The sequence below is a fragment of the Scyliorhinus torazame genome, chromosome 10, assembly GCF_047496885.1.
Source record: "Scyliorhinus torazame isolate Kashiwa2021f chromosome 10, sScyTor2.1, whole genome shotgun sequence".
NCBI lineage: Eukaryota > Metazoa > Chordata > Chondrichthyes > Carcharhiniformes > Scyliorhinidae > Scyliorhinus > Scyliorhinus torazame.
Window position 1 is genome coordinate 170,306,969 of NC_092716.1, and position 15,813 is coordinate 170,322,781.

Here is a 15,813-nt window from a genome sequence, read left to right on the forward strand (position 1 = left end):
GAGCTGCTGTGGGGTGAGCTGGAGGCTGGGTAATGGGAGTAAGCTTTGAGCAGGGTGAATGGGTCCTCCTCATGCGCCAGGCTGAGTCTCATTCAATTTAAGGTAGTCCATCGGGCGCATATGACGGTATCTGGAATGAGTAGGTTCTTTGAGGGGGTGGAGGATAGGTGTGGGTGGGGTGGGGGGGGGGGGGTGGGGGGGTGCGCGAATCACCACATGCTTTGGGGCTGCCCGAAGTTGGAGGGATTTTGGTGGGGATTCGCTGACGTGATGTTGGAGCTACTGAGGGTGAAGGTGGTTCCGAGTCCAGAATTGGCAGTGTTCGGAGTGTGAGAAGACCCAGGAGTCCAGAGGGTGAGAGAGGCCAAGTTTCTGGCCTTTCCCTCTCTGGTAGCCCGGAGACGGATCCTGTTGGGGTGGAGGGAATCGGAGCCTCCGAAACCAGGGGTGTGGGTGAGCAACCTCGCGGATTTCCTTAGATTGGCGAAAATTAAATTTGCCTCAAGGGGATTGATGGAAGAGTTCATCCGGAGATGGAAACCGTTCGTTGACTTCTTCCAGGACAGTCAAGTCAGCAGGAAGTGAGGGAGGGGGGTTGCGGTTAACAAGAAAAGGTGGATGCAGAGAGGGTGGGGGGTATGGTAGAGAGGGCGGGCTGCGGTTGTTGGTTATTTATTGAGTTATGGGGTGATCTCGTGTTTGTTATCTTTCGGTTATCTTTTTGATCTTGGTTGTGGTTGTGTTTGATGTTTATTTATAAATGCGTTAATAAAAATATATTTTTTAAAAAAGCAGCACCTTTCAAACCCACGACCGCTACCATTTGGAAGGACAAGGGCAACAAATACGTGGTAACCCCACCACCTGAAAGTTCACCTCCAAGTCACTCACCACCCTGACTTGGAAATATATCGCCGTTCCTTAACTGCCGCTGGGTCAAAATCCTGGAACACCCTCCCTAATAGCACTGTGTGTGTACCTACATCACATGGACTGCAGCGGCTCAAGAAGGCAACTCACCACCATTTTCCCAAGGGCAATTAGGGATGGGTAATAAATGCTGCTCCAGCCAGCGACACCCACAACGCGTAAATGAACTTTAAAAAAAGTTGAGGCATGGGTGGAGTCAGGCGATGTTGTGAGGTGCTTAGCATTTTGCAGAATTTCTCCTTCAACACGAACATGAAGTGAAATATTTAGATTGTGATTCAGCAAAACGTAGCACAATACGAAGATAAGTTGATAAGGAACGAGAAAAGACCATTCAGCCCTTCAACCCATTCAATCCAACACCAATCTATCCCGATTCTACTTTATCAATCGCCTTCCTTCTCTTCATCATCGTCAGCAACTCATGATACCCTACTTTTATGAACAGAATAGATTCTACAAATTTGCACATGGAAGATTTAAAAATAAATAAATAACTTGTTTGATTTTTCTTTTGTTTCTATCTCCGTGAGTCCACTCTTTCTTTGGCTCCCTCTATTTCTCTTCCTGCCATCCAATCTTATTCCAATTCACCATCCTTCTCTGTTTTCCATTTGTTTCTTCCCCAACTCTTAAGTCTCACTGGGGAAGGAGACGCACTGGGGAAGGAGACGCACTGGGGAAGGAGACGCACTGGGTAAGGAGACGCACTGGGTAAGGAGACGCACTGGGTAAGGAGACGCACTGGGGAAGGAGACGCACTGGGGAAGGAGACGCACTGGGGAAGGAGACGCACTGGGGAAGGAGACGCACTGGGGAAGGAGACGCACTGGGGAAGGAGACGCACTGGGGAAGGAGACGCACTGGGGACGCACTGGGTAAGGAGACTCACTGGGGAAGGAGACGCACTGGGGAAGGAGACGCACTGGCGAAGGAGACGCACTGGCGAAGGAGACGCACTGGGGAAGGAGACGCACTGGCGAAGGAGACGCACTGGCGAAGGAGACGCACTGGGGACGCACTGGGTAAGGAGACGCACTGGGTAAGGAGACGCACTGGGTAAGGAGACGCACTGGGTAAGGAGACGCACTGGGTAAGGAGACGCACTGGGTAAGGAGACGCACTGGGCAAGGAGACGCACTGGGGAAGGAGACGCACTGGGGAAGGAGACTCCCTGAGGAAGGAGACGCACTGGGGAAGGGGACGCACTGGGGAAGGGGACGCACTGGGGAAGGGGACGCACTGGGGAAGGAGACGCACTGGGTAAGGAGACGCACTGGGTAAGGAGACGCACTGGGTAAGGAGACGCACTGGGTAAGGAGAAGTACTGGGTAAGGAGACGCACTGGGTAAGGGGACGCACTGGGTAAGGGGACGCACTGGGTAAGGGGACGCACTGGGTAAGGGGACGCACTGGGTAAGGGGACGCACTGGGTAAGGGGACGCACTGGGTAAGGGGACGCACTGGGTAAGGGGACGCACTGGGTAAGGGGACGCACTGGGTAAGGGGACGCACTGGGTAAGGAGACGCACTGGATAAGGAGACGCACTGGGTAAGGAGACGCACTGGGTAAGGAGTCACAGTGGATAAGGAGATACACTGGATAAGGAGATACACTGGGTAAGGGGATACACTGCCCTGTCACCTCACCAGACTGTTATCAACTTGCAACTTTAAGGGCAAAACAAAGGTGAGCGGAAGGGTGCAGAGGAAAGGTCCAACTGCACGTACCATTGCCCCATGTCAACAGATTTTAGTCTAATAATACAGTGCAGGGTAGTTTTTCTTAATGAAGTGTAAAATGGCAAAATATAGTGGACTATTCATATCATCATCCTGCGGCATCAAGTTTGTAAAGGTGGTGAAAAGCTTTATATGAATTCTGTGATGGAACTGAATTCACATTCGTACTGATACAAACAACAGACTAAAATGGTCCAAAACCCCCCAGTTGAAGGAGTTCAATTGTCAGAAATAGAGATACAGTCAGGAATTCAAAATATTACAGGAGAATCACCGCACACAACAGTGTGAGGCAGCTCAGTTAACAGAGGCTCTGTCCAATCCATTTTTTCCCCCGGAATGGCTGGTTGAGGAGCAATATTGGAAGCCATGGCTTATCTTCCCGCTCTCTAGCCTTGAGGCACTGAGACTAACAGTTTAGCTGCTGCCTGAAGATATATTGGGGTGAAATCTCAGATCTTCTACGTCTGGAAATCTTGAAACCATGGCCGGGATTCTCCGACCCCACACCGGGTCGGGAATCCCCGGGGAGAATCGAGAATCGTGCCCCGCCGTCCTGACGCCAGCTTCCCCATTCTCCGGCTCCGATTCTCGGGCGCCCGCGGGATTACCGACGTGCCGGTCGGGGACCGTTGACAGCGGCCCCCAGGCGATTGTCCGGGGTCCTGATGGGCCGAGTGGCCAACGTGTTTGGCCGTGTCCCGCCGGTTTGGGTTAATCAGGTCCCACACGGCGGGACCTGGAAGGTGAGTCTGTGGGGGTCATCCTGGAGGGGATGGGGGGGGGGGCGGGGGGGGAGATCCAACCCCAGGGGGGGTGGGCCCCCACAGTGGCCTGGCCTGTGATCGGGGCCTACCAATTGGCGGGCGGGCTGGTTCCGTGGGGGCCTGTTTTACTCTACGCCGGACCCCTGTAGGGCTCCGCCATATTGCCCCCAGGGGCTGGCACGGAGTAGGGAACCCCCGTGCATGCGCGGAATCACGCCGGCCATTCCGCGCATGCGCAAACCTGCGCTGGCTGTTCCGTGTCGGCTGGGACTGCGGGGACCACTCCGGCGCCAACCTAGCCCCCTAGGAAGGGGAGCATTTCTCATTACCGGGGACCGTTGACGCCAGAGTGGTTGGCGCCGCCTTTCACGCCGGCGTGGGGACATAGCCCCATTATTGGAGAAGCCCGCCCCATATCGGGGCACATTAACCAACTCCACAGAGAGGAGTCTGAGCCAACAACTTCAACTTTAATATCTGCCATCCACGGTCAATTTGAAATCAGCATTATTTTCTGTGGAAGCTCTTTAACCCATCACTGAACACTGGGAGGACTCACCACTTTATTGATGACCTGCATGTTGCACAGGCTCTCCACCAGCAGTCTGCACACCTCCTCTTTGCCCCAATGTGATGCTGCATGCAATGGAGTCCAACCATCGTTGTCTAGGCTGTTGATATTGAAGCCAGCCTGGATTAACAACCTGCAACAACAGAGACGTGACATGCAAAGACGCCTTGAGCAAGGAGAAAGGACCTTCGTTGTGAAGGCCACAGTTTTCTTCAGATGAATAATCATGTTTACTGAACTTCATTCTTTTGAAGTGGAAACAGAAGGATCATGGACTTTTGCCAGTTAAGAGTAGAGGGAGTGAGCAAATGGTGAGGATTTAGAAGATTAAATGAATTTATTTTCTGAAATATTTTGGCAAACTCTGAAACCAAGTTTAAGGTTGTCAATGCTTTTCCACATGTTTATCTATGCTTTTCTACATGATTTAGTCAATGTCAAAATGAAGTATTCTCCAGGAAAGTGCAACACAAATAAAGCTCTACACTGCTTGATCAAGATCACTCTGGTCACGTTCATCACAGGCTGTACTAACAGTAAATCCCTTCTACACAGTCCCAACAATGTGCATTAACCATACCATCAGCTACCCTTATTCTGCACAGTGCCAGTTAGCTCTGTGTTAAGAGCAGTTTCATTGAATCCATAGAATTCCTATAGGGTGGAAGGAGACCATTCGGTTCATCGAGTCTGCACCGACACTCCGAAAGAGTGCTCCACCCAGGCCTGCGCCCCCACCCCATCCCTGTAACCCCGCGCATTGATCACAGCCCTACCACCTAACCCGCACATCTTTGGACACTAAGGGGCAATTTAGCATGGCCATTCCACCTAACCTGCACATCTTTGGGCAGTGGGAGGGAACCGGATCACCTAAAGGGAACTCACGCAGAGACAAGGATAACTCTATACACAGTCACCCAAAGCCGGAATCGAACCGGGGTCGCTGGCGCTGTGAGGTAGCAGTGCTAACCACTGTGCCTTGAATCCACCAACAAGTGAGTCAATACTGAAATTCACAGAATTCATTTAGCCATCAGAGCGGGCGGGCTGCTGCATTGTCAGCGTTGTTGGCTAGATTGGAACCTGGATTCCACGAGCCAAGAAATATAAATTATTAATGGAGCCCAGAAAAAACACAACTCAAGGAAACAACCGAAGGCCATCCTGCCCATTCCCTTTCACTTCCTGATTTCAAGCCATATTGCAGATCTCCAGGGACCTCCAGGAAAATGCAACTGATTTGAGGATTACTGGACAAGAAACAAAATGTCACAGATTATACCCTATGCTTTCACCTGAGCCACCAGGGCTAGACATCGTTCTGGATACATCACAGCCTGGATGCTCTGATATTGGCATGCTGGGCTCTCCTAATTGCCCTGTCTTATGATCTCAACTGCTAACCCAAAACAGCAAGTGTTCAGTAGTAACTCAGGTATATTTAGCTGGAGAATTCTTCAAACTGTTATTCTGTCCCATACTTTTCATAGCCTGGTACAGCTTGAAGAACCTTCCTGCAACCATTCTGAGCTCCCTCCTTATAGCACAGGCTGTCCCTGCTCTGTCCTTGTTGCTTATTGCATGTAATAGTGAAGTTCTTGCAGACAAACAATGTCAATTGGCATCAAATATTAAAGATTCTAACATTGCTTTAAAAACATTCCTTTATGAAACTGGGTAAATGGACAGCTGGGGTTTAATTTGCTCTCTTAACACTGCGAACTCAATTAATTTTTGCATGACCACAACATACGCACTTCATAACCTCCAAGTAGCCTTTGGCTGCAGCAACATGAAGGGCACTTGCTCCAGTTTTTGGGTGTCGGATATCTTCCATTTTCCCTCGATTTAGCCACTGTCTGGCATCCTGGACCATTCGTTGCTCTTCCTCCTTCCTTGCTACCTCCACATCAATCCCTAAAAGACAAAGGACCTGTCATTTTCATATCAGCACAAGACCTGACACACTCTAAATATACATTGCTCCCTGTGCTCGTCAGTTTTGTGGCATCTGCTGCCATTTTGACAACTTTTATCTTTTCCTCCCCAACGCTTCCTTCAAGTCATCCCCATTGCCGTTGCCTTTTAAATTACAGCACATGCAGAGTGGTAAAGATGAGAATTCCTTTCGAACTTCCAAAAGCACAGCATGATGTGTGAGCAAGAGAGGCTCACTGAGGTATCAGCATTGGCTCGGTGGTAGCATTCTGACCTGAAAAGTGAATGCCATGGGGCAGTGAGGTAGCAAATGTTACTAGAAGGCTGGAGTGCAGAAGGAACTTTCCTGAAGTCAGCTTAGTTTAAGTGTCACCTGTGACTCGGGGGTAGCATTTCACCTGTCAGGTCAGATGGTTTTTAATGATGTTCATTAAACAATAAATGTGGCCAGGGTGCCAATAAGTTGATCCAAAAGCGAAGCCTTCTCTGTTCAACATCACCTCTGAATGACAGCACCTCCAATCATGCAGCACTCCCTCGGAGCAACACACAAATGTCAGCTTAGGTTATATGTTCAAGTCCCTAGACTGGATTTGTCCAACTCAGACGCGAGACTGCGCTATCACTGAGAAACAGCTAACACAAAATGACAAAGCCAATGAGCGAGGAAGAGACAGACATACAATGAGAAAAGAATGAATACATGATGATGGCGCTCAAATTTGGGGGCTATTGAATATTGGCCCTTAATACCAATACTGTTGGTAAATAGTTCATAGGAGTGTGTCCTTGCATCTTATTAAATTTATGGCCTGTTTGTACATCGGGTGCTACCAACTAGTTCAAAAAGGCATGTGTAGGAAGAATGATGCAGCATTCTTCAATGGATTAGGTTGGCATGGCTCTGCCGCTGTCCAAGGTAGGATTCCAATCACTGACAATGGGATTCTGCTGCCAACACACATACAATCTGCAACCAACATCATCTGAACCGAAACAATCCTAAATAATCTTTGCGCGTGGATGCATATAAAAGAACAAGTTAAAAAACAAGGATTTTATATTAAAATTTGTCCTCAGTCAACATGTTTCTTGCAACTCCAATCATTCTCCTCAGAAATCATGTTTGAGGCGAGTGAATTTAACTCTGCTGCTAGCTCACTGAAGGTACTGCTAGGTCTGCTCAGATTTATTAACTCTGTTCCAGACAGCAGAACCTCGCACATGTCCGAGTGATCAGTTATCTTTCCATCAGATGATCACTGTTTTCATAGTTGACTCATGATTTGAATTGGAGAGGATGATTTTAAAATATTATAGAAACCAAAGTAAGAATTGCGGGTTAATGAATCTCTCCATTTATAAAGCAAGCGTTAGCTCTCTTCTTTTAAATAGAAGAGGACTGCTCTCCCTACTTAAATAGGTGGGAAAATGAAAAATGAAAATCGCTTATTGTCACAAGTAGACTTCAAATGAAGTTACTGTGAAAAGCCCCTAGTCGCCACATTCCGGCGCCTGTTCAGGGAGGCTGGTACAGGAATTGAACCGCGCTGCTGGCCTGCCTTGGTCTGCTTTCAAAGCCAGCAATTTAGCCCTGTGCTAAACAGCCCCTGGAAGAGTAATTCTCTCCATTTACCAATTGATCGACTTCCTCTTCAATGACAGATTCTTCACGCACTTGTTCCCTCAGTTCTACTGACTGGAAGACCAGCATAAAAATGGTAGCTTAATTTTTAAATACTGACTGAACTGCTTCAAATAACGTACCTGATTTAAAAATAAGACACCTCTTCATTTAGCAGAGGCACTGTCTGTTGGTAGTGCTGACATTCGAAACTCAGTGTCGCCTCTGACACAATGACAATACTCGCGTCTCTGCGACTAAAAGATTATTGCAGAAAATTGAGACCAAAAGACTATTGCAGAAAATTGAGCACAAAATTTGGCTGGCACTCCAGTACTGAGGGAGTGCTATGCTGTCTGAGGTGCCATGTGCTGGGTGACACACTAAGGCCTGAATTTTCACAGAGCCAGGAAGGCACCACATCTGAATCAAAATGACATGAGCCCTGATTCCTTAAGTCCCACCCCATACCCATCATTTTCGCTGAGGTTGGGGGTGTTATGGTAAAATGGGACTGAAGGTATTTCACACATCCATGATGCACCGAGGCAACAGCACGTTTGAAAATTCAGTTGCCTTGACTAAGAAGCAATTTTCTTCATCCAGGTTTCTGAAACATGACTTTAAATATTTGAGAAAAATGTCTAAACCTACCAGGGATATTTGCATAGGGCAGGTATCCTTTTGGGGAGGTCACAATGCCCCTTTGGGATTATCAGTAAGTGTTAGTTAATATGTGTAAACATGGATAAGCTGGAACTGTCAAGTCAGTTAAAACCCCTGGCTGTTACATTTTGAAAATAGAAGAACTTGCTGGGACTCCAAGTCGAAAATGCAAAATCGGTGCATGCAATTTCAACACAAGCTTGTTGACATAAGCTTGAATGGTTGGTGCTGCTTGACTACTTCCACAATCTATCATTATCACAGTTTGATTAAGAGCTCTAAGTGGTTAGAAATGAATCAGCTGTCTATAATGTGGGGCTATAAATACAAATATTTGTTTTGAGAAGGGATTTGAAGGAATTTAAATGTATTGGATAGGTTTTTATCAACTGGAACTTTTTAAAGTAAGGTGACATCTGTAATAGAAATTTAGAATTTGTATTTCATCTCAACATGGCTTCTGAGATGTGCCCATGGTGGATACTGAGTGAGATAACATGAAGGATATAAGGGCAAAAGGTGGTTGGTGGGGGGGGGGGGGTCATGCGTTGGCACAAAGTTGGCATTGGGTTACAAAAGACTATGTAGACGAGTGGGGGAGTCATGGGTTGGAATAATTTGGTATTATGTTAGTATGGAGTGTATGAGTGGCCATGAGGAGCAGAGGGGTATGGGTTAGCATAGAGGCTTGAGGGGCAGAGATCTCGGCCAATTTGGCGAAATAATCAAATTCTACAGGAGGAAATATGTTTCTTATACAGCAGGTGGTTAGGATCTGGAATGCACTGCCTGAGAGTGTGGCTGTTGGAATTGAACTGGATAATAGATACATTTTCAAGGTTTTCGGGAAAGGACTTGAGTAGATTGTGAGGTTGAGGGTGCTACTCTTTTTATTAGGAGCGAGACAAAGTTCCAGGGTCTTTGAAGCAAGCCACCTCAGAACATGGCAGTCCCCAAAGCTGCCTCCACACATTTTCTGGGGTGCCGGGCCCGATTCCAGTTAGCACCCGCCACCAACCCTGCCTCACCTCCTTGAAATGAAAATCAGACCAATTGGGGAAGTTTTTCCTGAGTCGGGAATTTTCTCGGCTGTGCACTGGCCTTGGCAGTGAACATCTGGTCCTAAATCGAGGCTCCTTCTACCCTCTTAATATGGACAATTCGAAGAGCTTCAGTCTCAGTGTCTTGGATAATATTTATCCCTCGGGCAACATTAAAACAGATTAACCAGTCATTAACGTAATGCTGTTTGAGGAACATTTTTGTGCATTTTTTACAATGCAACAGTCACTATAATTCATCTGCTGCAATGCACTTTGAGATGGTTTGAGGTTGTGAATGTGTTTCTTTCTTTGTCTGTTTTTTGGGTGGTGGTGGTGGGGGGGGCGGGGGGGGGGGGCGTGAGTGCTGCATGGTTGGGATTGCCAAACCCAGAGGGCAACAAACTGTAGAGGGATTTTCCCACTTTTGCTACTTTAACCACAATAGCCACTGGGGGATCTCCAGTGGGATAACACATGAGTGGGATAACACACATGACAAGTCAAATATTGTTCTTATCTTGCCGATCTCTTTGTTTTGCTGCTCCTCTTTTGTTTCTGTCACAATCTCTCCTCATCTGCGTTCCTCTGTCTTGATCTACTTTTTTGTGTGTTCATTTTCTTTTTAATTATCATTCGGGTTGGGAGAGTGATAGGATGTATGGCATGATGGGAGAAGGGGCTGTCAATGATCGTAGACCGCATTTTCTGCCAGAGTTCTGCTAAGAAAATGTGGCCTGCAGCGATCTCCATTCATGTCCACACCTCCCATTTCTTGTTCTTCCTTGAAGTTCCCTCACACCGATTGTGGTCCTTTCACCTTGGCATTAATCCCTCCCTGACTACCACTCCCTCCCTGACTACCACTTCCTCAATCTATCGTGACCTTTGCTCACTTCCATTGCTATTTCTATTTTCACTCGGTATCTTTTCTGTGCAATAAAATAACTCAACGCAATAATGAAAGTCATTGTTTGCCTGTTCATTCGTGCATTCTCACCCTGGAAGTCTCGGGTGTCAGTAATTAGAAATGCTTACATTTTCTAACTGTCAATCTTTCCTCACAGGTGTCAGGAACAAAAGGCTTTACATTTTCTAACTGCCAACAAAACATACGTGACGAACGTTTTCTCTTTGCTTAAAAAGAATCAACTTTCCTTTTTGAAAAATGAAATAGTTAGCATGGGAAATAAATTGAGCCTCGCCCTAGTGTGCATTCTGGAGTTTATAGAACACAAATCAAGTGTTACAAAAGATTTGTGACGAGGACACCCTATTCTCTTACCCAGGAATTTAAGGACTCCTACGTGCGGTACACACAGTCTCTGTACAATTACACTTATTATAAACATTACCTAAAAAAGCATTTAATCTTGCCTCATCGGTTTTCTTTTCCCCAAATAAATTTGAAGAACAATAACTTCCAGCAACTGAAGAAACATTTCAGCAGCTCAGCGGACTAAATGGCACTGGTTCACACTGGGAGATTGGGTACACCATGCATGTTAAGACAGCTATTGGCAGTATTTAGCCACCAGCCTTACGCAACCAGGCAGAAAAAAGTGTTCAAGACCCAGGACTCTAGCGAAGGGCTGAAAAAGGCATGAAATAATGTTCTTGTTAAATAAGTATTTCTGACTTCCGGGTGCGGCGATGACCAGCTGAGTCGCACGTTTCGGCAGCTCCCGGTGAAACGGACTTTTGGGCTCTTGATAGGAGCTCCAACGGCAATTTTGACGGCTAAAAACACTGTGCGGTAAACCAGAAGGGAATCCCCCCTGGATACGGATGAAAAAAGGAGGAGAAAGTGGTCGGATTGCAGAGGATCCTTTAGAACAGCGGCAAGGAAGGCAAGCAAAAACCAAGATGGCGTCGGAAGGTGGCAGTTTAACATGGGGCCCTGAACAACAAGAGTTCTTGAAATGCTGTGTGGAAGAGCTCAAAAAGGAAATGAAGAAAGAGCTGTTGGCCCCGATACTACAGGCGATCGAAGAGCTAAAGGAGGAACAAAAGACCCAGGAGCGGGAGCTTCGGGTCGTGAAGGCAAAGGCAGCCGAGAATGAGGACGACATACAGGGCCTGGTGGTGAAGACGGAGACGCATGAGGCACATCAGAAACGATGTGTGGAAAGGTTGGAGGCACTGGAGAACAACGCAAGGAGGAACAACCTGAGGATTCTTGGTCTTCCTGAAGGTGCGGAGGGAGCGGACGTCGGGGCATATGTGAGCACGATGCTGCACTCGTTAATGGGAGCGGAGGCACCGGCGGGTCCGTTGGAGGTGGAGGGAGCATACCGAGTGATGGCGCGAGGACCGAGAGCAGGAGAAATTCCCAGAGCCATAGTGGTGAGATTCCTCCGTTTTAAGGATAGAGAAATGGTCCTTAGATGGGCAAAGAAAACTCGGAGCAGTAAATGGGAGAACGCGGTGATCCGCGTTTATCAAGACTGGAGTGCGGAGGTGGCGAGAAGGAGGGCGAGCTTTAATCGGGCCAAGGCGGTGCTTCATAAAAAGAAGATAAAATTTGGAATGCTGCAACCGGCAAGACTATGGGTCACATATCGAGGGAGGCACCACTACTTTGAGACGGCGGATGAAGCGTGGACTTTTATTGTGGAAGAAAAACTGGAATGAGCGGGTTATTAAAAAGAACGTTTGAACAAAGTGGTGGGGCGAATGTGGGGGGCGAAGAGGGGGGTTAAAAAGGGGGGAAAGAGGAGTTTTATGTACTAATCCTGCGATGTGGTAACTTTTCTCTCTTCCACAGGAGGTGATGGGGGGGAGGAGGGGAGGTGGAGGAGATGGGGCGTTGGCCATTGGGGGCGGGGCCAAGGGAGAAGCGCGGGCTTGGTTCCCGCGCTATGATAATCATGGCGGGAATAGAGAAGCAGGAAGGAGGGGGCGTCGCACGGTGCAAGCCGAGGTCACGGGGGGAAGCCGAGGTCGGCCAGAGTTTGCTGACTTCTGGGAGCAACATGGGGGGAGTAATTACGCCAGCGGGGGATCTAGCGGGGGGGGTGGGAGGGGGGAATTACTGGGTTGCTGCTGCTGGGGAGAGGGGGGAGCTGGTATGGGAGGGGATGGGCGGGGGGGCACCGCCTGGGGGAGATACAGCTGCGTGGGAACCGGGTGAGGAGCTGGAAAAAGGGGATGGCTAATCGACAAGGGGGGGGGGTAGGAAGCCCCCCAACCCGGCTGATCACGTGGAACGGGAGAGGGCTGAACGGGCCGATAAAGAGGGCACGGGTACTCGCACACCTTAAGAAACTTAAGGCAGATGTGGTTATGTTACAGGAAACGCACCTGAAACTGATAGACCAGGTTAGGCTACGCAAAGGATGGATGGGGCAGGTGTTCCATTCGGGGCTAGATGCGAAAAACAGGGGGGTGGCTATATTAGTGGAGAAGCGGGTAATGTTCGAGGCAAATACTCTCGTGGCGGATAACGAGGGCAGATACGTGATGGTGAGTGGCAAACTACAGGGGGAGACGGTGGTTCTGGTAAACGTATATGCCCCGAACTGGGATGATGCCAATTTTATGAGGCGGATGCTAGGACGCATTCCGGACCTAGAGATGGGAAAGCTGATAATGGGGAGAGATTTTAATACGGTGTTGGAACCAGGGCTGGATAGGTCGAAGTCCAGGACTGGAAGGAGGCCGGCAGCAGCCAAGGTACTTAAAGATTTTATGGAGCAGATGGGAGGTGTAGACCCGTGGAGATTTAGCAGACCTAGGAGTAAGGAGTTCTCGTTTTTCTCCTATGTCCATAAAGTCTACTCGCGAATAGACTTTTTTGTGCTGGGAAGGGCGTTGATCCCGAAGTGAGGGGAACGGAGTATACGGCTATAGCCATTTCGGATCACGCTCCACACTGGGTGGACTTGGAGATAGGGGAGGAAACAGGAGGGCGCCCACCCTGGAGAATGGACATGGGGCTAATGGCAGATGAGGGGGTGTGTCTAAGGGTGAGGGGGTGCATTGAAAAGTACTTGGAATTCAATGATAATGGGGAGGTCCAGGTGGGAGTGGTCTGGGAGGCGCTGAAGGCGGTGGTTAGAGGGGAGCTGATATCAATAAGGGCACATAAAGGGAAGCAGGAGAGTAAGGAACGGGAGCGGTTGCTGCAAGAACTTTTGAGGGTGGACAGACAATATGCGGAAGCACCGGAGGAGGGACTGTACAGGGAAAGGCAAAGGCTACATGTAGAATTTGACTTGCTGACTACGGGCACTGCAGAGGCACAATGGAGGAAGGCACAGGGTGTACAGTACGAATATGGGGAGAAGGCGAGCAGGTTGCTGGCACACCAATTGAGGAAAAGGGGAGCAGCGAGGGAAATAGGGGGAGTGAGGGATGAGGAAGGAGAGATGGAGCGGGGAGCGGAGAGAGTGAATGGAGTGTTCAAGACATTTTATAAAAAATTATATGAAGCTCAACCCCCGGATGGGAGGGAGAGAATGATGGGCTTCTTGGATCGGCTGGAATTTCCCAAGGTGGAAGAGCAGGAAAGGGTGGGACTGGGAGCACAGATCGAGGTAGAAGAAGTGGTGAAAGGAATTAGGAGCATGCAGGCGGGAAAGGCCCCGGGACCGGATGGATTCCCAGTCGAATTCTATAGAAAATATGTGGACTTGCTCGCCCCGGTATTGACGAGGACCTTTAATGAGGCCAAGGAAAGGGGACAACTGCCCCCGACTATGTCTGAAGCAACGATATCGCTTCTCTTAAAGAAGGAAAAGGACCCACTACAATGCGGGTCCTATAGACCTATTTCCCTCCTAAATGTAGATGCCAAGATCCTGGCCAAGGTAATGGCAATGAGAATAGAGGAATGTGTCCCGGGGGTGGTCCACGAGGACCAAATTGGGTTTGTGAAGGGGAGACAGCTGAACACGAATATACGGAGGCTGTTAGGGGTAATGATGATGGCCCCACCAGAGGGGGAAACGGAAATAGTAGTGGCGATGGATGCCGAGAAAGCATTTGATAGAGTGGAGTGGGATTATTTGTGGGAGGTGTTGAGGAGATTTGGTTTTGGAGAGGGGTATGTTAGATGGGTGCAGTTGTTGTATAGGGCCCCGATGGCGAGCGTGGTCACGAATGGACGGGGATCTGCATATTTTCGGCTCCATAGAGGGACAAGGCAGGGATGCCCTCTGTCCCCATTATTGTTTGCACTGGCGATTGAGCCCCTGGCGATAGCGTTGAGGGGTTCCAAGAAGTGGAGGGGAGTACTTAGAGGAGGAGAAGAACACCGGGTATCTTTGTATGCGGACGATTTGCTACTATACGTGGCAGACCCGGCGGAGGGGATGCCAGAAATAATGCGGATACTTGGGGAGTTTGGGGATTTTTCAGGGTATAAATTGAACATGGGGAAAAGTGAGTTGTTTGTGGTGCATCCAGGGGAGCAGAGTAGAGAAATAGAGGACCTACCGTTGAGGAAGGTAACAAGGGACTTTCGTTACCTGGGGATCCAGATAGCCAAGAATTGGGGCACATTGCATAGGTTAAATTTAACGCGGTTGGTGGAACAAATGGAGGAGGATTTCAAGAGATGGGATATGGTATCCCTGTCACTGGCAGGGAGGGTGCAGGCGGTTAAGATGGTGGTCCTCCCGAGATTCCTCTTTGTGTTTCAGTGCCTCCCGGTGGTGATCACGAAGGCTTTTTTTAAAAGGATTGAAAAGAGCATCATGGGTTTTGTGTGGGCCGGGAAGACCCCGAGAGTGAGGAAGGGATTCTTACAGCGTAGCAGGGATAGGGGGGGGCTGGCACTACCGAGCCTAAGTGAGTATTATTGGGCCGCTAATATTTCAATGGTGAGTAAGTGGATGGGAGAGGAGGAGGGAGCGGCGTGGAAGAGATTAGAGAGGGCGTCCTGTAGGGGGACTAGCCTACAGGCTATGGTGACAGCCCCACTGCCGTTCTCACCGAGGAACTACACCACAAGCCCGGTGGTGGTGGCTACACTGAAGATTTGGGGACAGTGGAGACGGCATAGGGGAAAGACTGGAGCCTTGGGGGGGTCCCCGATAAGAAACAACCATAGGTTTGCCCCGGGGGGAATGGATGGGGGATATGGAATGTGGCAAAGAGCAGGAATAACGCAACTGAAAGATCTGTTTGTGGATGGGAAGTTCGCGAGTCTGGGAGCGCTGACCGAGAAATATGGGTTGCCCCAAGGGAATGCATTCAGGTATATGCAACTGAGGGCTTTTGCGAGGCAACAGGTGAGGGAATTCCCGCAGCTCCCGACGCAAGAGGTGCAGGACAGAGTGATCTCAAAGACATGGGTGGGGGATGTTAAGGTGTCAGATATATATAGGGAAATGAGGGACGAGGGGGAGACTATTGTAGATGAACTAAAAGGGAAATGGGAAGAAGAGCTGGGGGAGGAGATCGAGGAGGGGCTGTGGGCAGATGCCCTAAGCAGGGTAAACTCGTCGTCCTCGTGTGCCAGGCTAAGCCTGATTCAGTTTAAGGTATTACACAGGGCGCATATGACTGGAGCACGGCTCAGTAAAT

The 15,813-nt window shown here is 49.0% G+C and overlaps 1 protein-coding gene across 4 annotated transcripts in view; it reads right to left on the reverse strand.

The window, feature by feature from the left end:
• LOC140431032 (protein phosphatase 1 regulatory subunit 12A-like) overlaps positions 1-15,813 on the reverse strand; it is a 349,337-nt gene that overhangs the window by 168,540 nt on the left and 164,984 nt on the right. For all 4 annotated transcript variants that reach the window (XM_072518929.1, XM_072518928.1, XM_072518930.1 and 1 more), the window contains exons 4-5: positions 5,772-5,931; positions 4,000-4,144 (exon numbers count right to left, since the gene is read on the reverse strand). In XM_072518929.1, coding sequence (XP_072375030.1) covers positions 4,000-4,144; positions 5,772-5,931 — 305 coding nt within the window. The remainder of the gene's footprint in view (positions 1-3,999; positions 4,145-5,771; positions 5,932-15,813) is intronic.